Source organism: Scleropages formosus, chromosome 4, assembly GCF_900964775.1.
Source record: "Scleropages formosus chromosome 4, fSclFor1.1, whole genome shotgun sequence".
Lineage (NCBI taxonomy): Eukaryota > Metazoa > Chordata > Actinopteri > Osteoglossiformes > Osteoglossidae > Scleropages > Scleropages formosus.
Window position 1 is genome coordinate 18,906,294 of NC_041809.1, and position 20,814 is coordinate 18,927,107.

General features: G+C 42.7%; 2 protein-coding genes across 9 annotated transcripts in view; one reads left to right on the forward strand and one right to left on the reverse strand.

Annotated features, from left to right (window-relative positions):
• The window catches only part of LOC108936213 (pbx/knotted 1 homeobox 2), a 67,540-nt gene extending 52,870 nt beyond the window's left edge, over positions 1–14,670 (reverse strand). For 3 of the 8 annotated variants that reach the window (XM_018755440.2, XM_018755442.2, XM_018755433.2), the window contains exon 1: positions 14,354–14,433. The gene's annotated coding sequence lies outside the window, so the exon portion shown is untranslated. Of the gene's footprint in view, positions 1–9,700; positions 9,825–14,044; positions 14,065–14,353; positions 14,434–14,615 lie in introns of those variants that run through there. The other 5 variants (XM_018755436.2, XM_018755441.2, XM_018755439.2 and 2 more) reach the window with 5 other exon arrangements.
• A 326-nt stretch (positions 14,671–14,996) lies between these two features.
• tmem218 (transmembrane protein 218) lies at positions 14,997–20,606 on the forward strand. The gene is made up of 5 exons (XM_018755444.2): positions 14,997–15,102; positions 15,301–15,515; positions 16,656–16,777; positions 17,162–17,264; positions 20,075–20,606. The coding sequence occupies exons 3-5, from the start codon at positions 16,668–16,670 to the stop codon at positions 20,207–20,209; spliced, it is 348 nt and encodes a 115-aa protein (XP_018610960.2). The 5' UTR covers positions 14,997–15,102; positions 15,301–15,515; positions 16,656–16,667; the 3' UTR covers positions 20,210–20,606.
• Positions 20,607–20,814: the final 208 nt, after the last annotated feature.

The window sequence follows — 20,814 nt, forward strand, 5'->3', positions numbered from 1 at the left end:
GCGTAACGTTGACCAAAAAAAAGTTCAACTTTTGTGATGTTTGCTCATCCACCTAAACATAAGTTCTGTTGAAAACTGTCCTCCTAGCACTGATGCAGAGCAGCAACTAACAGATGTAAGTCATGAAAGGATGGGGCCCCGGTCGCGGCGACACGCCACGTCTGTCACACTAATGGCCTCCGGTTGAGTGCCAGAATGTTCTGCAGACATTAGCGCACAATTGAGCCTAAATACTACAATCCTCTCCGTCTTCAGCGGCTTAATAGGAGATATTAAATGTCATCATCACCGGGCCACCACCAAAAGGAGGAAGGCCTTTTTCTCAAAACGGAAATGATCAGCCAGAGGTGTCTGTTCACTGCCCACTGCCATCTAAGAGTGCAGACAGGGTGTCATCAGCACTTTGTACCTGTTCTAGAAAGTTCAGCGCAATCGGCCCAACACGAGAGGTCGTCTGCTCCCATACATTTCAAAAAATTTAAGCTGTCCATAAATACGACAGAGGCTGATGAATCCAAATCCAAACACGAACTAACTGCAAATGAATTAGTTTCTGTTAAATATGAAATTAGAGACAAGCAAACAGCACAGTCCAGCAAAAGTATTATTTTTTTTTATCCTTAAGAGACAGAACAGGACAACTTGACTGTCCTCCCGAAGACACGAAAAACACAGCAGCAGATGTTAAAACGCCTTTTCCGCAGAGAAATAAACATCTTCTCTGGATATGTATTTGATGTTTAAATTATGCTCTCATTTCCTGTAACTTAATGCAGTAGAGTTCAACAACTGAAGGTCCACAATGAGGACGACGAGTCTTTGTTTTCAGCCCACAGTCCGAGCTAATGCAGATGTTCGGCTCGGTGAAGTTTCAGCTTGTGCTTGTGCACGTATACCTAATGGAATATATCTTTCTTCAGCAAGTCCCGATTTTTGAAATGTGGGTAACCTATTTATCCGAACAGCTGTTCATTCATTTTTATAAAATCAAGTTACATTTTTATCAACTGTTGCACTGCAAACACAATTACAATGGGTCTGTAGTTTGTTCTAATTTAAAAAACTAACAGTTAACAAATGTTTCCAGGCGAATAAAAATAGCATTTGATAAATAGCATGAAATGATTGAAACCTTTATCAATTCACAGTAAATAATATTTTTTGAAAGTTCTGAAAGGTTATGAAACAAAGTAAAAACCTTATACTGTAAATACATTTTCAATTGTTGGAAAAGCTAGATAGTTTAGTATTTTTTAAACAAATTATGTATTTATTTACTTACTGAATCAGTCAGTTAGGTAGTTTAGCTGGGGCAGCTCAGTATACTGGTTAGTGCTGCTGCCTTTGTGGGCAGAGGTCACTGGTTCAAATGGCACCTGGAGTTGTAGTACCCTTGATTAAGGAACTTAGCCTAAACTCACACACATACACACATTGTCTGAAACCGCTTTTCCCAAGCAGGGTCGCAGGGAGCCAAAGCCTAACCCGGCAACACAGGGCACAAGGTTGGAGGGGGAGGGGACACACCCAGGATGGGACACCAGTCTGTCACAAGGCACCCCAAGCGGGACTCGAACCCCAGACCCACCAGAGAGCAAGACCCAGTCAAACCCACTGCACCACTGAGCCACCACGTGTCCCCCTTTAGCTTAAACTGCTCCTGTAAAAATAACCAAGCTGTGTAAATAACTGTAGGAAGAGGAACACCATCAGTTCCTTTGGAGAAAAGCATCTGCTAAATGAGTGAACACCGAAATAATTTCATTCAAATTTGTCTCCTCTGTAATTTTGTAAGATGCAGGCACGTTCAAATGCGAAAGATGAACATACAATGTAGACGAACGTTCACCGCATTCTATTAAAAGTAAATGTACTCAGTGCTTGGAGATGTTTCGGTTCAGTGGGACCCAAGCGGAGCTGTTAGGGTGAAAGGGGGACAGAATTCCAGGGAATTAGAGAGGATTCAGAGGACAATGGCTGGTATTCCTGCAGGGGTAGGAGGACTCTGCTGAGCCTCGGAGAAGGGGGTTGGGAGGGGTTATCCTCCACATTTAACAAGCGGGCAGCTGACGCAGACAGCTGCCAAAGCGAGCGCAGGGTGCGAGCGAGGGCCGGTGCTGGACCCAAGTCGCACTCAGACACGCGCCCAGCACCCCAACACACAGAGGCCTCTCTGCCCAGCCTCCCTCTCCCAAGCTGCACAATGTGTGCACTTTGCATACATTTGCATACTTCTTTACATGGAAAAGCAGCTTTTATTTGTGATGCATTTCGTATCACAACAGCACGTGCGGTCATGAAGAAAGCAAGCAATCAAAGTGGTCTAACCAGATCAAATACGCTCAAACTGTTGAGTCATCCAGATTTTTCTGTTGCTTACCCAAAAAAAAAGAGAAATTCTCCAGTCACAACGACTCGGTTCTTGGCTTCAGTAAAAGGAGCACTCCCTGTTCAGAGCACAGCCGTGGAAGGCCAAAGAGAAAAGGAATTTAAAGCTAAAAATATCCTACAGCAAGACGATGAGTCAGGTAGGATTGAAGCTAGTTTTCTTTCCCATTGCCATTCTGTTTCTTATCCTCTTAATAACCCTCCCCATCTCTTCCGCCCTCCGCCCCCTCACACCCTCCCCAAGATCGCCACAGTCAGTCAATGTCGCAAGTGCATTTTTACATTTTAGCACCAAGGCAAGAAATGTCAGTAAATCACAGGTCTTGAAATGTAACTACTTTAGGTGATCAATACTTAATAGCTAAATATCCTACATGGCAAAGGATGCACTTGAATGCTACCAGGTAGGCAGACGAGTCTGTTTTGGACAGACATGGAGGCCCTCCATGTCCCTGCTCTGGACACCTGTATGGCACATAACTGCAGCATGGCATGACTGCAGCTTCTGCAGTTCCTTTCAAGAATGGGGCGTTCAAGGGACCGCGAGTTGGCTTGTACGTGATGGGAACCCAGGTGATCATTGGGCTTTCAGGTTAAATGGTGCCAGTTCAAATCCCAGGAGCTGGTCAGCTACTGTACCCTTGAGCAAGGTAATGTGAGCAAAATATCCAACGGGGTACCTTTGGTACCTGGAAAATGGTACCTGGGGATAAAAGAATCATCTAAGCTCAGCGATGACCCAAACCCATCTTGTCCTTGTCTCCAATTTTCACAATGACAGCGGATGCTTCCTTTTAGCAACTTCTAGTCCTGGGACTTCAGGTATGTTTCATGTGGGGAGAAGGGAAAGCCGTGATCTTTCATTGCAAACTGCTCTCTGTTGATTCTAAACGTATCGGGGCTAGGATTTAAGGCCCATAGATGTGAAGGGCCCACAGGTCTAGTGTTCCCTAGTGTTTCTGCTCTGCCAAGGCCACGACCCCTTAGCAGACAAGCTGGATTTCCTGTTTCCTATGATTTTTAAAAAATAATTAAAGAAGTGTCAGAGTATTTAGGGGTAGATTCTCTACAACGACAGCCCACCTTCCTCTGAGAAATCTCCTCTCATCCATCTGCTCACAGCCATGATGGCTAGTGATGTTTGCTTCTGTTTTTTGAGGCTGTGGTTCAATGGGAGGGGTAGGGCAGATTCGTTCCTCCGCTGATTAGCTTTGCCGTCTTCTTAAACCGACGCACCGTTTTTAAGGAACATACAGAACGAGGGCTGGGCCATGTGCAGCCACATTGCATTTCCATAAAGGTTTATAAATACCATTGCTGCAGGGACATCTGCCAGGGCAAAAAGGGGCACTCTTAAAGCGGGCAGCCAAGGGCAAGTGTGGGAGTGCACTCGCCGATGTCATGGGTTATTGCACGTTCTCCTTTCAGAGTGTTCTGACAGGCCGCCAACGACACAGCGCTTACAAGACACGCCGGTGAGGGGGGGTTCACAGGGCTCTGCGACTTAGCTGTTCCTCTAGCCGAAAACCTGCTGTCCCCATCCGCAGAGCAGCGGTCATTCTAGCGAAGCGATGGCAAAACCCCAAGCCCCTGCAAACAACTCCCGCAGCCCACCCCCTCTCCCGGCAACTCGGCGTCAGCTGTTTACATTTCACTTTTAGCATGGAGCTGTCAGCGACCCTTTTGCCAGGCAGCACTGGAAAGGGTCACCCCCAGGCTAAGAATCCAAACTGATTATTTTTTCCACTAAACATGATCGTCTTTTACGTTTTCTCAGCTAAGAAAGAGAGCTTCATTGTGTTCCACTTTTACTTCCAAACATTTGTTGAAACACAACTGTCTAATTCACACTCATTTGCTATCGAAAACTGACTGTCTTCATGCAGGGTCGAGGGCGTCTGGAGTCTATCCTGGAAACACAGGGCACTAGGCTAGGCAGTGCACAACCAGAGGACATCAGTCCACTAAAGAGTAGCCATACACACATTCACATGCATTCACACACTAACACGAGTTTCACCAGTCCGAAACACATGTCTTTGGAATGGGGGAGGAAACCAGAGCACTGGGAAGAGACCCACATAAACACAAGAAGAATATGCAAACTCCATACAGACTCAATAGGGACTGAACCTGTACAGCATATGTGCAGAAAGGCATCAGTGCTTCTTGCTGCACCACTGTGCTGCCCTTCATGGTTTAATCATTCTGATGAACTGATTTATCCACTGTCCATTTCAACCTGAACTGATATATTTCCACTGGTCCTTAAGCAGTATTTCAAGTACCAAAACTTCCAGCTTCCAAGAGCACTAGAAGGAGGCAGGGTAACGGTTAAAGGTTAAAGTGGCCAGGCCTCGACAGGCGTCCCTCCACCACTTATGAAGGTAAAGACAGCAGCACCGGCTCAAGCATCTGCTGAAGGCCAATCAGTGAGATGGTTGGGCCTGGATTCACAGAACTTACCCAGCGTCAGAGGATCCCACCCCTCCACGTTTGAGGAAGAACACAGGAAATCTCTGCGCTGTAGACAAACCTAGACGTAGGTGCACTGAAGCAGTGGAAAAACAAATAGGGGGAATTTTCCAAAGAAACTTCTAGCTCACCAGGATGTTTTCAAATACCACAGTAATATCAGTCCCAAGTGGAAGCAATCTCAGAAAGGCAGAGCAGACAGCTGAGGCTAAGATGGGCTTTATTTACTTATGTGCACTTATTTATTTTTAAGCAAATATAACAGAAATCCTCCAAAGTGGTATTTACAGGGTAGTTAAAAGTTATTAAAAAGAGCATCAGTGCCAAATGATGATAACTTTTTCCTAGAAATAATATAAGAAGCAGTTCTAAAAATATGAACATTCAACAGCAACTTAAAGAAAACTAAGAAACCAAATTTGACTATTTTTTCTCCTACATTTAAAAAGGAACAACATATTTGCCTTATGTTTGGACTTTAAAGTATGATATGTATATATGAGGGAATCTGCAGGGCGCAAAATTTGTTTACTTTTACTACAACATCCTGTCATACTTGACCAATTTAGATGCAAATGTATTGATACCTACTTTTGATGAAAATGTTACCTCAGACAGAATTCAAAATTACAACGACCTCTATAATTGGGCAGGGTAAGCACCAGGTACACGAGCTGTGCACCAATCTTTTACCTCAGGCAGCTAGAGTATCAGACTATTTGTCAGTATTTTTAGCTAGCAAACCCAAATTTTTTTTAGTATCTCTAGCAAGCAAATTTTTTTTATCAACAGTTTTTTGCTGAACCTTTTTCAATTAAATTCCCGCATGAAAACGCTTCTTGCAAAACACTGGGGGTAATGGCGGATTTTTTTTTCGGAATTTTTAGCGTAAACCATGATGTCTTTCCTCAGAAACATGACGTACAAAAGCTATTTGATGCTCATTTTACAACGAAAGGATTATATGAGGAAACGTGAGCGGGGTTGCTTCTTGCTATAAGCGATTGTTTAGGGTCTTGTTATTAAAAAAAAAAAAAAAGTACTTATTTTTACTTATTTGCTCTTGTCAGAGTCATTTATTCCGTAGTTATTTATTGTTATTTAGATTTTTATCTTATTAAGAGATTTTTTTCTGATCAAAATTAATGGAAAGAATACATTGCCTGGGGTGTCCCAAGCAGAATGTTGTTTAGGACCCATAATGTTCACATCAGGCCTGGATGTGAGTGGTCCTTTAAGAGCAGCGCTGGCCAAAACACATGTGCCTCATAAAAAGTGACAACACATAAAATCAAATTCAGTAGGACAACGTTTCAAAACAAAACATTTAGAGAACCCAGAAACACTGACGCTGCAAAGTGAAAGATAAAGCGCGCAGAGTCCTTCCATGCCCATTAATCTGCGGCGAAGGAAAACGCGTCTCGTGTGCAACGCTTTCATGTCGCATTCCTCGGAGTGAAAGTTGCGCCAGGCTTGTTTTTCCGAAAAGGACTCGCAGCGGACTCGACATGTTATCTCGTCTATACTGACCCTTGAAAGAGAATGCTTATTGGTGCCTCAAGCCCTGTCCGGGACAACGAAAGTTGTGCTTGTGGGGGCCGACACGCCGAACAGCCAGACCGGTAATGGGAAGCAGCCGTGAAGTGCTGCGGGACCTTGAAAGACGACCACAGTGATGACAAGCGGCCTGTTCCGAAAGCCTGCGGTTACGACGTCTCCGTAACACTTATTTGCAGGAACAATGTTTGTACCAAAAAACACAGAGAGCCCCGCTGTCCCAACCACGCCATTCCGAAACCGGGAATTATGGCAAATAACAGGCTCTTGTTCTGTAGGTGTTTTTCAGTGAGCATTGTGCCCAAACCTGGCAGATGAGACACCCACGAAGCAGCTGTGCCTTTATTCCTGGTAAAAATTATCTTACTGTTATAAAATTAACAATCCTTGCAGTTTCTTATCTACAAAACAATGCTACTTAGAAAATCTTCAACAATATTGGCAAAAATGTTTAAAGCTACTTGGTAGCAAAGGGACATCAAGAACATGTCCCAAGCACATACAAAAAGCCCACTTGTGTCCTCGGTGCTTTTTTTAATTATGAGGCCTTACTAGCCTTTAAATAGTTTTCTGGGTACGTATAACATCATGCCGCTGCCCACATTTGAAATTAGACTAATTCCCCTATCTGGTACTATGATAAATCTGAACGTTCTAATCAAAACTCTTGGTTTATTAAGTTGAACAAAACAGCCCTTATCTATGTTCCGCACTGAATTTCTCATGCCAGTTTACAACATCGGGGAAAATTTCAAAGTTTGCTGCTCATTAGGTGATAAAAGAAAGACTATATAACTATAACGGTCTCCCAGGTGGAAGCAAAAAAAGTTCTCCAAGCCTTAAAATTAAGCAAACAAATTCCTTCGTCTCAGAGTCTAACTGAGCTCTATTCGCAGAACGTCTGCAAGTTGGAGGTGAGGCCATATATTTTAAAAACATTAAATTATATCATATGTCAGACAGAGAAGCCACAGGCTTTCGGGTCTCCCCGAGGTCCAAAAGGCCTTAATGCATTACATTTAAGAGGAAAAAAGACCTTCCCCTTCGAGGTATCTGGGAAAAAAAACAACTAAAAGAACATGAAAAATACATTCAATAAGTGTTAAATCCTATTTTTTCCAACAACTCAAATGTTGTAATAATATGGGAAAAGCCAAACCTAAAGATCTGTCGCCAGTAAGTACTGTAGTGCCATTCTAATCCCTTCCTTAAATTATTGCTTCCCCTAAGTCAATACTCCATCACATTCATCACTTCATTTCCATTAACAAGTTGCCGCGTAAAAGAAAGGTGCCAACAACAGTTTGCGGTAAAGGGAGGGCAAATTAGACTTTGTATTGGATACTAAAATGGAACGAGATATGAGATATAGTATTTACTGGTATATTGGTGGTGTCCAGTAAAACAATAGAGTGAGACACAGGCAGGAAGAGTTTGCTGGAAAAAAGCTATTCAAGCAAATAACGTTACTGATGCAGCCTATGACAAAAAAAAAAAAAAAGTCGCCATTTTGATTCACTCTGATTTACTTCATGAAAGTATTTTGCAATTCAGTATTTTTTTTTTTAAACAGATAATTGATAGTTAGTTAGTTAGATAATAGATAGTTGATACCTGCAGTATCAACACTTATTTGTAGTCTTATTCTAGTCAAAGCAATAAAAGATAATCCCATGGAGGGGACTACTAAAAAATACATAAAAAAATCTAAAAATTAAATAAAAATCAAATGCAACCAAGTGCACCATTTCTCAAGTTCACTTCACATATGAAAACTATCCAACAAAGCACTTCTTCACTTCTGTGGAAAGAACACTCACAAGAGAAGTGCAGAGGCTGAGACGAATTCGGAGGTTTTGTTTTCTGTCTGATTTATTTTTCTAGATCACAAATGTGAAAACCGTCTACGGTGGGATTTCATCCGCTTTGATCTCTACTTGAATTATACCAAACATTTTTAACCTTTCCCTGTTTAGCTTTTGCACCAGGATCTCAAATATAATAAATTCAGGATCTGCAGGCAAAGGGGCTTCATATTTCTCTCAGTGTGGCTGTATTAATTTATAGGGATTATCAACATTCCACAAGAGATAAGAACAAAGGCACAAGAGGGTATTGCTGCCTTATTCTAAGACTTCAGATGCAGCATTAATAATCAAAAGTTGCTAATTTGATTAAGCTTTTGATCTTTGTGTAAAAGTAATTATTTCCAGCTATATTTTTTTTTTAATTTCATTTAAAACAAAAACAACAATGAAAGCAATAATAAAAGCACTGTGCCATTCTAAAATAACGATGCTATTTTCAATTTCATTGTTTACCGCTCTCTGCAGCATACACATAATTTTATTGCCGGCACCATTTTTGTCACTGTACTACTGTTATACGACCTTCTGTATATCACCAACAACTGTTCATGTTAACAACAATGCCAGGGTACATTTACAAAGTGATTAACAATGTTAAGTTACCAACAATTATTTGCCAATTGGCACAGCTTGGTAACTTTATTGGAACAATTTAGGAGAAACACCGTCTTCAAAGTGAGAACTGAACCAACAACCTTCAGAGCACAAGGCAGTGGCTCTAACCACTATACTATAAGCCACCCCCGAGGCTTTGAGAAAGTGCAGAGTATGTTTGCAATGCAGCACCGGCTGCTTCTTCTCAAGTACCTTCTTGAGACTTCATACTCATGGAGGCTTTTACCCTGGTCGTCAGCAGAACCAACCATTTTCGTGCCTCCGTTCCACGAAACAATCACGCAAAAAGGTAAAAATATGTACGCTTCCGAAAATAAACATCATTTACAACAGCCAGATGTACTGCATATAAATACCAAATCTATTTACAAAATACATTTTGTTCTGCTGAACGCCACTGATGAAGAAACCATACTGATGAAGCATTATGTCTATTTGCCGTTCGGCTGCACCATATTGCGTCTTTTAAAGAGCGAATAGGTTCTTCTGTTTTCCTCCCGTGTCATGAGCTCCCTGTTGCTATTTTGGACTGGGGATGTTATTTAGCTGATGTTTTCCACTGCTGTAAAGCTCAGGTACTACCTCTGGATGCTAATTCATAGTCTTAAAATGCATTTTCTGCAGTTTTCAGACTTGCGCGCAATGGGACGCAGCCAGCATGGATGATCATTAAACACTTCCATTGCCCGCACGACGTATAAATCAGGCAATTTATTTCTACCTCACGGGTCCCCGGTGGCCGAGCAGAAAGTTCTGCCAGCGAGGCAGAGCTGCTGAATAGGCGAAAGTGAGTTTACCATGTGCAGGAGGTCCTACGCTGGAGGAGTCCAGGAGTAATAGCAGGCCTCTGTCCCCCTTTGAGAGCCGTTGGGTATCAGCCAGGCTCGGTGCACGCGGCCATTGCCCACCCTGTGGAACACGAGCGCCGCAGCACCGTTTGTCAGCTACCGAGCGCATGTTGTTGTTTTTTCCCCCCGTTAGACCTTGAAATGCTCCAAAGATGGACCCAGCTGCTTGGACCTTATGAATAATTCCAGCGCAATTTTTCCCTTAAGAGATGGAAACCGAGTGCAATAACCAAGGTCTCTCCGACAACACTAGTTCTAAGGCTCCGGCATGAAGGACTATTAATTACGTGAGATCTAGAACCCCACAGATGAGATGTTTTCCACTACAAACAAATGCAAACATTGGGTAGTTCTTTTTGATTCGATATACCTTTGCGCGTGTAAGGGGAGGGGGGGGACACTCAAACAGGCCAAAGACATTTGCTGTTCTCACACACTGGTTATTTCCTTCATTTTGCAAAAGACTGAATTACTTTATTAGTGATAAGGGGGGAGGAAGCTGCAGGAACCACACAACGGCACATCATAATGCAATTTACCCAGAAAGGGGGAATGGGAATATGCAAATGATGTCGCATATTTTGTATTTGCTGTTTTGCCCCTGGGCTGGTTGTCCCATAACACAAATCATCAATTAAGATCCCAGCAGGGCTTGCATTTAAAGTGACATTATCCCTATCTGCCACAGAAAACGACATGCACTTACAACCTCACAGTGCCATAACATTTTAATATAATATTTAGCGGAACATCTGAATATATGCATGGTATACTCATTAGCACAGTGTACTTATAACAGAATATATAATTGCACAGATGTCATTTACCATTAATGCATTCATATCAATACTTAGGTTAAAGAGCAATTTCTCCACTGGTTTTGTTTTAGGGTACAGCAGGCATAATGAAAGATCCAATAAGCCTTTTCTTTTTGAATTATCTGTTTATCTCACATAGGATGCGCAACACCTCAACATGTGACCATAATAAGGAAGTGCGATAATGGACCTGAAGATCATGAGACCAGACAGAGATAACGCAAAAAGGACTGAAGGAAACCAATTATTATCAAGCACCATTTCCTCCACCATAAAGAGAAGGCCGGAAATGCAGATGCAGTGATATTTTTTTTCTCCCCACATTCAGTTTGTTTCAGATTAGTCATTCCTGTGTCTGCATCTGAGAATAGTAAAGCTGGGGCCGTTTGTCTCAACATAAAAACCCCAGACGTTTAGAGTCATACACCGACGTATTGTTTAACACGGTGATGTGATTATCAAATTTCCTGTACGGGGAATTCGAGGACAATGGGTATCAAAATTAGAGGCAGCACGTCTGCAGTGACAACAGCCATTCTTATCGTGAAGCATTATGTTGGACGCATACTGTCGCAAAAGACGTACACAAAAACGTAAGGGGTATGCGAGGAAATAAATTAGTGAGAGAAATGCAATGTCCGACATTTAATTAAAAACGACTTTGTTCATTGACTACGTTGTCACTCCAAAATAAAGGTTTAGCAAATATAATGACTATTTAAGTAATTTCGCTAGGAAGGCCCTAAGTGAACTAAAGCAAAAAGTGAACAACCAAAAGAAAATATCCTTTTTTTTATTTTTTCAAATTACTACAGCTAGTTTAAATTATACAGGATTAAACAACAACTACTTCGGTTCACCACAGATTCGAGGCTAGCAGCACATAGTTTTGCTACTTCTTCATTCGACACGCTTCTAATAAAACGTCGTTTCTCGAATAGCGTTAACATCTCCAGAGTAATGAGATGCACAGAAGTAAGCAGCAGCATCGCCAGAAGCTTGTACATGGATGGGATCTGATGATGATCAGTGATTAAGGCTAATTGCAATAATTGCTGATAAATATTGCGACTGATGATTGATGATTACTGGTCGAGAAACCTTAATGATGTGAGCTACAGCATCGGAGGTACGGGCAGTTAGGGGGGCACAGTCCACCTGTGGGATTTCGAATGCCTTAAGAGCACCTCTGGGATGGCCAGAAGCACTCCTGCAAGTCATGGAGCAAGTCAGTAAAATATATAAAAAAATAAATAAATAAATAAATCAGTTACACCAAAACACTGACCAATAACTTTGGAGTATCAGGAATGAGGATTTCTGATTCCGATGGACATTATTAAGAAATGAAAAGCAAAAGGAACGCAAACAGATTCTCAAACTGTGGATTTTGGTAGCTGGGATTATTTTATTATGGAAACTGTTTGCCCGGCATCCCCCAGAGATTTAAAACACATAAGAGTGAACAGTAAACGCTTACGTGTAAACATTGTGTATTGCTTTGCGTTCAATAATTTTGCTTCGCATGCACTTTTTGACACATGGGACAGCAAGCGCCAGAGTGTGGATATACTGAGGCACTAACATGGGTGTAATTAACCAAAAAAGAAATGATACCAAGCTGGCCCAAACATTGTCCTGTTCATCCTGATGCACTCCTTCCCACTTGCACCAACTAAACCAATGGTTTTATGAGCACAAATTGATTTGGTCACAGGGAAGTGAGATGTGCAAACATGAGCCAAGGGTTAGTGGACGCGTCTCCTCGGACATACGGAGACCAGAGCCAGGAAAAGCAAACACCGCACTGACCCAGTTGCTAACGGCAAGAGCCCTTCGATGGCAACATGAAATTCCCCAACTTCCACATAGCCACGACATGCAGTAAGGAAAACACAGTTTCAGCCCACGTGTTTCTTATACCCCTTTAAAATGAAAGAAACTCTAGGTCTCCTGCAGTATAAGCAGGTGATAGCCTAGTTTTCATAATACTGAAATACTGTATTGTTTTTTAAATCTGTTAGTTATGTTCATTAAAGAAAAAATTTAAAGTTTAACATACACCGTACTATTTTTCAGTGGTGCACATACTACTTCTTAAGCGGGCAAACTTAAGATGAACTACTGTTGTTCTGAAACAGACCCATTTAATGTCAAACTTCTATACAAACTGGCATTCATCCTATTTTTCGTGTAAAATCATGTAGTACAGAATCCAAAATTCTCAAATATTTGTAGAGACATATTACATATTTGTCCAATAAGTGATAATAATAATAATAATAATAATAATAATAATAATAATAATAGTGCTTTCTTTTGAAGTTTGGGTGAATAACAGGCCTCATTAATTATTTCTACCTCTTATTTTGTCTCAAATAAAAACCTAAAAAACTGTTCTCTTGAAAGGGCTCAAGTTCCATCTCCTGCGTGTTATTGACATATTTATATTTTCATCGCTTTATAATATTGTGTCTGTGTTGTGAGGACAGTTTTAACCGCTCTACAGACTTGGGCTCCGATTTCATGAACTGCTGCACAGCTTTTTATTTTATTCCACGTTATTTTCGAGAAAGTTAAAAAGAGAGGACTGTCTCTGCGAGTAAAACTGTGAAATCGCAGCCCGGAGCCCGTCGAGATGTCAGAAAATCCGCGGTTCTCTTTTTCTGATGCTTTTTTTTCTGACAGCAGCAGCAGCGTCCCAAAATATTGAAGCTAAAGTACATATCATATTTACCACAACATTTCCGTCCACGCAGTGAGAGACGCTACAGGTTAAAGCGCACATTTCGCCGCGTTTCCCCGTTTTGCAGTCGCGAAAGAAAACCTCGGAAATCACGTCGTATTTGTCGATCGTAAACTCCATAAAGCATCTTCTCCGGCATCAAGCCGCGGGTTTGCTGTCGGTACCACTTCGGTTTTATTTCGCAGACACAAAAACCAGCAAATTATGCACGAACAGAGATTGCGATTTCAGTTTAATAAACAAAAAGTCGTCGTTTGTTACAAACGTTGTGCACAGCGACGGAACGAGACCCAGGACTGAAGCACAGATCAGATTCACACACACGAAAATAAGACATAGAAAATTAAACACACATACAAACCATTACATTAGGGCATTAAAGGCACGGCTATGAACAACACGAGAAAGCGCAGCACTCTGCTGTACAAAGATGCGGAGCGAACAAGAGCCCAAAACGAGTGTCCGGACCCCCAGCAGTGCTGTCAAACACCTCCTCCGAAAGCGCACATTTGAACCCGGGACACGTCTCACTACAGCGGATCTGTCCAACACTCGCCTTCTCCACTATAACGAACGGCTTTTAAAAAAAATTTAAAAAAAAAAAAATACATGTTGTTTTTTTTTTTTCTAAATAAAATTACATTTCATTATTCCGAATTATAATTCCACCGAGAAAATGCGCGGACGGCTTTTCCACTTCGGCACACAAAAAAAAATGTATGTATTTACAATGCAATCCCTCTTTCCCGTCCTCCTCCTCCTCCCTCTATCACAGCCTCGCGCTTCTCTCTCTCTCTCTCTCTCTCTCTCTCTCTCTCTCTCACTCACTCACTCAGTCACTCACTCTTCCTCTCTCTCCCTTCTCTCACTCTCCCCTCTCTCTCTCTCTCTCTCTCTCTCTCTCTCTCTCCGCCTGCCCTGGCCCTGTCTGTATGAATAATGTCCTGCCTTTTGTAATGAGAGCGGAGGAGAAAAAAAGACGCCGCCGTGCTGCTCGGCTACTCCGTGCTCTGACATTGAAAATGAATGACAGCTTACCTGAATGCCAATCTTCATCAGACTGACACTGGGCTGACAGCACAGCCTATACTCCCCAGCACAAGCAGTGACGTCTACCATCTAAGACCCCTCCTACACCCCCCCCTCCATCAGCACCCCCCACCACACACGCTCACACTCTCACACACACACATACAACCCCCACCCCCTGCACGGAGCCCCCCCCCGCCCCCTTATAGCAGCAGCACACACACAGACACACACACACACACACACACCCGAAAGCCTCGCGCTTCCTCACCAGTGTATCTGTGGAACCTGCTGGCCCCCTGCCGGCGCCGTCTCCAACACACACGACGACGGTATCGCTGTGGAAGTGTATTGATGATGGGGGGGAAAAGTGTTCGCTGAAATCATAAATAAGAAATTACGTTTCTCACACAAAATTAGAAAAAAAAAAAAAGTGTGTTAATCTGCGACTGCAAGAAACCAGCTCTTTTACCCATTTCACTGTGCTGACACTCGGCTACCTGCCATTTATCGTTTGAAGCCAGCGCATATTTTCTCTCTAAGTGCGAGGAAACTGCTTAGAATATAAAAATAAATTTTGAATTGAGTCGAGTTAACGTTTAGCGAGAAGTTGTGTGTGTGTGTTGTACCTGAAAAGAGCACAGCAACGCTGCTGCTTGACGAACGGAATGGGAAAAAAGCGTAGGCTGCTGCAAAGTGGAGCCCACGCACGCAGCTCGTGAAGGCAGGAGAGAAGCCCCGTTCATTAGTAGCGGACGGTAATATTATAACAATATTATAGCGCCGCTCAGCAAGAGATTGCCAAAATTGGCTGTTTTGAATTGGTTTAATAAACTTTGAAATGTTTCCTGGGGAAGTGGCTTTAGGAATACTAAACACGTGATGCAAAAAGTGTTAAAATAACACAAAAATGATACTGCTATTACAGAACCGCACTTTTCTTTTACTTTTTTAAGGTGGCACAAGGAATATGAATTGCTGTGTATAACCCAAGGAATCTCCTCTGCTGCCATGTTGGCAGTGAACTACATTTAACGAACTACAATTCCCATAAATCTACGTTTTTTTGAGTCACGGCTGCGATTGGATGATTAAGAGCATCTTGTTAATACCCTATGACGACATTTTCAAGCACCCCCGTTACTAAGGAAGCCAAGGGTCTTCAAGACAGGTAAAAATGAAGTTCTTTAATCGTCGTAAATATATTTTCACATACATGCATAACCCCCCAGAGTATCTTACTGCAGCAGACCCTAAATGAGATTCAGATACCTGCGTGTCCAGACGTAACACACACAGCACGCGCACGTAGCGTAACCGAGAATCAATGCAGCAGAGCAGTCGCCTCTTTTTCGTGGATTGAGATTAGGCAGCCGATGGCTGTTTCTTAAAATGATTTCCGTGCGTGAATCGCTCTCGTGGAAGCACCAGATACTAGCTGAGTTCGCTGGTGAAACAGATCGTGGGAGACTCGCAGTGTCCTGGACAGATTCTTCCTCCCCGCATGTCCGCGTCTCGCGCCGTCGCGTGCGCTCAGCGCTGTGGTGTCGCTACTCTGCGAACGGAGCCGAATCGTGTTTATTTTATTGCTGTTTTTGTTCATATTTATGCAGGTTACAAGGATTTTTTTTTTCTTCCCCTCAGCTTGTGTTATGCGGGTCTGGCGACACTCAGCTAGCGTCTACTAGTGACTGTAAACTTACGCTGTCTGTTTTTATTTTCGTATTATTCATAAATTTGCATGTGCCATGTCCTGGAATAAAATAGCAAACAAAGTGCTCCGGAATCCTGGATGGTACAGAATAATTTCCTAAAAACACGTCTCCAGATTACGCAGTAGCCCAAAAAGGTCGAAAAATACAGTAACTTTATTTTTAAAGCTCTAACTGTGTGTGTGTCTAGATTATACACTAGGAAGATCACGTGTATAAGTTTGTTTTCATTTCAATATGTTAAGTATATTATAGCCCAATTTTCCTGTATGCGAAATAATAATTAATATTACATAAATGATGTACAAAATAAATATTTAAATATTTTTAATGTAAATATGCATGGTATTGAGGAGTACTATAGTACTGTGTATGTACATATATATAAAATGTACACACATATACTAGTGTTCATCATCTAAATATGTGTGTGTGTATATAGATATATACATTTTTACACAAATACATATGGATGGTGGAACTACTCTGTTGCATGGATTAGTATTTTTGATATTGGTTTTTTTATTATTATTATTAATATTAACTGCATGGTCCAGAGATTAGTGATACATGTGATTTGATCCCTATGCTGTGCTCAGGGTCCACATGCCATGGCGGTGACCATACTGGGAGTCGGAGAAGGGGTCTTCATCCTCGCCCTTGTGTGGATCCTCACTCTGCTCTTCGGGGTTCTTCTGTCCAGGGCATCTGGGCCGGCCAAGTCAGTCTCCAAGTGGAGAAAGATGTCCCTATATATTTATGCAAGCATTTAATTTCATTATAAATTAAGTGTTGTCTTCAAATACTTCGGATATTGTTAACAGGAAAGTGCTCTTTGTTCTGTGTCCAGCGAATAATCATCTATTTTCCAGAAATCGTAATGTTAAAAACATTAGGGCACATATTTATGTGACTCACTTTCTTCATTTTGAATGTAACTTTTTTTTTGTTGTTGTTGACCTTGAGTGTTTCTAAACAGCATTAACAAACTAAAGTATTCTGTCTGCATCCAAAACGGACTTGATGAGTTTTACAGATGAGTTTCTGTGTTTTTCCTATTACGGATGTGCAGCAATGTAATATTCAGTGAATGATCCTCCACCAGGTTCTCCATCGTGCCGCTGTTTTTCTTGGCTCTCATCATCACTCTGGTGCTGGTGTTCTTCCCACGGAGCTCCGAGGTGCCCTCCCCTGTCCGAGAGGTCGAGGTGAGAACGTCACAGTGGAAACGCGCTATACCCCTGCGCTCCAGTGGTTCACACCGACCAACAGAATCTGCTGTTTTCCACTGTCCTCTCTCTGCTGAGACCTGCACCATATTCATAGCACACATCTCTGCTCCTGCTAACAACGGTAAAATGCCACTTCATGCCAGCTGTCTAGCAGAAGTCTTATGCATCTGCGAGGAATTTTCCAGGAACCTATCGATTGTCGTCGATTTTGTCGTGTCTCTAGTCTCTCTGCCCCGCGTCACGTGCACTCTTTCGGTTTTAACAAGGACCCCTTTTCCCAGCGCCCTGCTGCTTGACGCTGGATGTGTTTCTTGAAAAAGACCAGGTCTGTTTTATCTCCTCCTAAAAGTCAAGTTGTACTCACACAGCCGGTTTTTCCTCGAGTCCTCGCCAAGAGAGTCGCCGGAGCTGCAGCCCTGGTCTCGCAGCGAGAAACTCTCCCAAGTTATTTTCTGTTCATTCCGCATGTAGAAAACAGATCTGGTTCCCTTCCAGCAGCAAATGATAATGACTGCAAAGGGCCTTTTAAAACGGGCGATTAGTCTGATTAGATTGTAAATTTTGTCATGTGTATGTTAAATTAATACATATTTATCACGTCCTGTTAGGGTTTACTGGAAACATTCGATCTGTAGGATGAAAGATGAGAAATATATTCAAGAATGAAGAAATTCCCATGCATACTTAATAATTTACAAACGTCTTATTTATTTGCTGAAAGTCTGAAGAATCGGTGCCCATTCTTTAAGGGCGATGTTTTCGAACCCGTTTGGATGGACGTCACTCGTAATGCGGTTATTTAGCTTACAGTACAAACGTCCATGACTGTGCAGCTCCGTACGGATCTAACCCACGGGGGCACTTGGTGATGTTTGTTTTACCCCGTTTTACCGCCACGTGCTGTTTTCCAGCGTGCTTTCGGACTCCTTTTCGTTTCGCAGGGTGTCGTTCCGTTTGGATGCGGTGCTTTACATTGTTGGCAAACTGAGGGCCGCGTGCACAAAGCACAGCGGAGGTGCTTTTACTCGTGTTCGGAGGAAGCGGCGCGCTCTCGCAGCCCACCGGCCCTCGGAAACGCGGCTCGTCCCTTAACAAGTGGCTGCTCCTGTGTAAGCGGCGCCTAACCTCTCACTGTCAAACAAAAGCAAAATATCACAGTGCCAATTAGGCCGGCCCCAGACAGAGGCCCCGAACACAGCGCTCGATGCTACATTAATAAAACATGGCCCCAGCTCTGTGCTTCACTGGCTGGCTAATTGGCTAATTAAAAAGTGAGATGCGTTAAACGAGAGAATATTGCATCCGCTAGAGACACCCCCTCCGCCTACTTACCCCTGCGCCCCCCACCCCCAGCTCTATCTTTAGTCAGCAGTGGGAATTTTTTTTTTTCCTTTTGGTTGCTTTCTCGTACGACTCGACATTCACACTCTGGCCCCCCCGGTCCTTGGGGAGCTCGCTTGTAGTTGGTATTCGTTCCCCCTCCCTGCGCAGCATCTCCTCTTAACAGGCAAAAGTGAAAAACAACAGCGTGTCCGAGTTTAACCTTCGCTCACTGCGCCCATTTAAGGGAGAGTGTGTCTGCTTTAAACACCCCCGCTCACCCACCGCCACCCGGTGCTCCGCGGTCAAGGGCCGTCACTCCACCTGCTGGTAGGTCCTAGCACTGCAAAGTTACTTTAAGAAAAAAAAAAAATACACAGAGGGTTCCCACTACACAGAAATATGAGTTTCATATAATAGCCACGCTTCATCTCGTGAGGCTTTTCTTTGCATTTACAAGGGCTGACTTTGGATCTCGTGTGCCTCCCGACTGCCGAGTGCCACGAGACCGGCGCCGCCGTGCACTCTTCTCGTTAGCTTCTCGGCCTTCGTTAGTCCATGTTTACTACTTTCACCGTTTATATGATCTTATCGTGGCCCCCGTTCGGACTGTCCGGATTCCATCAGCCAGTTCGGTGAGCGTGAATTTGTTTGCATCGTTTTCGTTCATTTCCTGTCTTTGCTCATCTGCTGACTTTTTAGAGAATTGATACATTAAGATGTGCGCTATTTAATCTGAAGAAAGTTTGTTTCTTCAAAAATTTGTTACCCAGCATTGTCTAGCATGAGGAGGTACTATGTTAATGTGTTGAAGAACGGTTCCGATAACACACACACACACACACACACTGACTGAAACCTAACTTGGCAACACAGGGTGCAAGGCTTGGGGGAGAGACACACACACCCAGGACGGAACACCAGTCCATCGTAAGGCACCCCAAGCAGGACTTGAATCATAGACCCACCAGGGAGCAGGGATAAGCTAAACCTGCTGTGCCACCACACCCCCTTTGGATCCAATAATAGCACAAATGAATTTTGTCACAGAATTTGCCCTTTTTGGAGGAACGGTCTTTGTACAGCTGGTAGTGAAGTGGTTCGAACTGCTGCCTTCGGACCCGAAAGGATGCATGTTTGAATCCCACCTCCAGCTGTAATACCCCTGAGCAAGGTATTGACTCTAAGTTGCTCCAGTAAAAAAAAAAATCACCCAACTGTATATTGTAAGCAGTTTAACAGTGCAAGTTGCTTTGTAGGAAAAAACATCAGCTAAATGAATCAATGTAAATAAAAAAAGTAAATTAATTAATTAAAAAAAAGGGGGAAAGGGGGTTCTGCTGACACCTGGTGGTGAAAAAGTGTAATTATTTTCATTTTGCTGACTACATGTGCACCCTGCTAGTGTTCTGTTTTATTCTGTACGCTTCCCACAGTTCTCATGTCCTTTCTCCCTTATGTTTTAGATAGTGGACAACTTCTTCATCGGCCGCTACGTGCTTCTGTCCCTGGTGAGCGCTGTGTTCCTTGCAGCCGTCTTCATGCTCCTGCCAGTTCACTTCCTGGAGCCCGTCTACGCCAGAGCACTCAGGATGAATTAGAGGTCGCGGGACATGTGCCGAGCCATGTGTCATTCCCTGCCGGTGGCACCATACGAGGAGACACCATGGTATCAGGAGTCACATTAAAAGCGAGATTAACCTCGTGGTCTTCACTGCGTTTCGAAGAATTGCCCGTGACCCAGCCTGAACTTTTAATGTCCCACATTTTTTTGGGCTTTACTATTAAGAGGTATTATCTTCATCTTCGTTTAGTTTTTGTGGAATCGCAAAGTGTGTGGCAAGTGTGTAGCATCACACAAGTGTGTGGCCTTTGCATGGCCTTGCCTGTGCAAACTCCTCCACATTCAGTTAGATGTGCTGTTTCAGCACAAAGGTATAACCTGTACATATTTTTCCTTTTATAAAACTGTTATCCAGATGGGAGTGATTTGTATTTTTGTAATTTACTTAAAAATAAATATTTTCAGTGTGATATATATGTATATATAATATACATCCTTTAAAATCTAATTTTTTTGTATAAATACATTCTGATTTCATTAATTTGTTATGCTGTTTGTTTTTTTTGTGCAAAACTGTTTTAATATTGTTGAATTCTTTATGATATCTAGTTAATGGGGTGCAGCATCAGTGCTCTACTGATG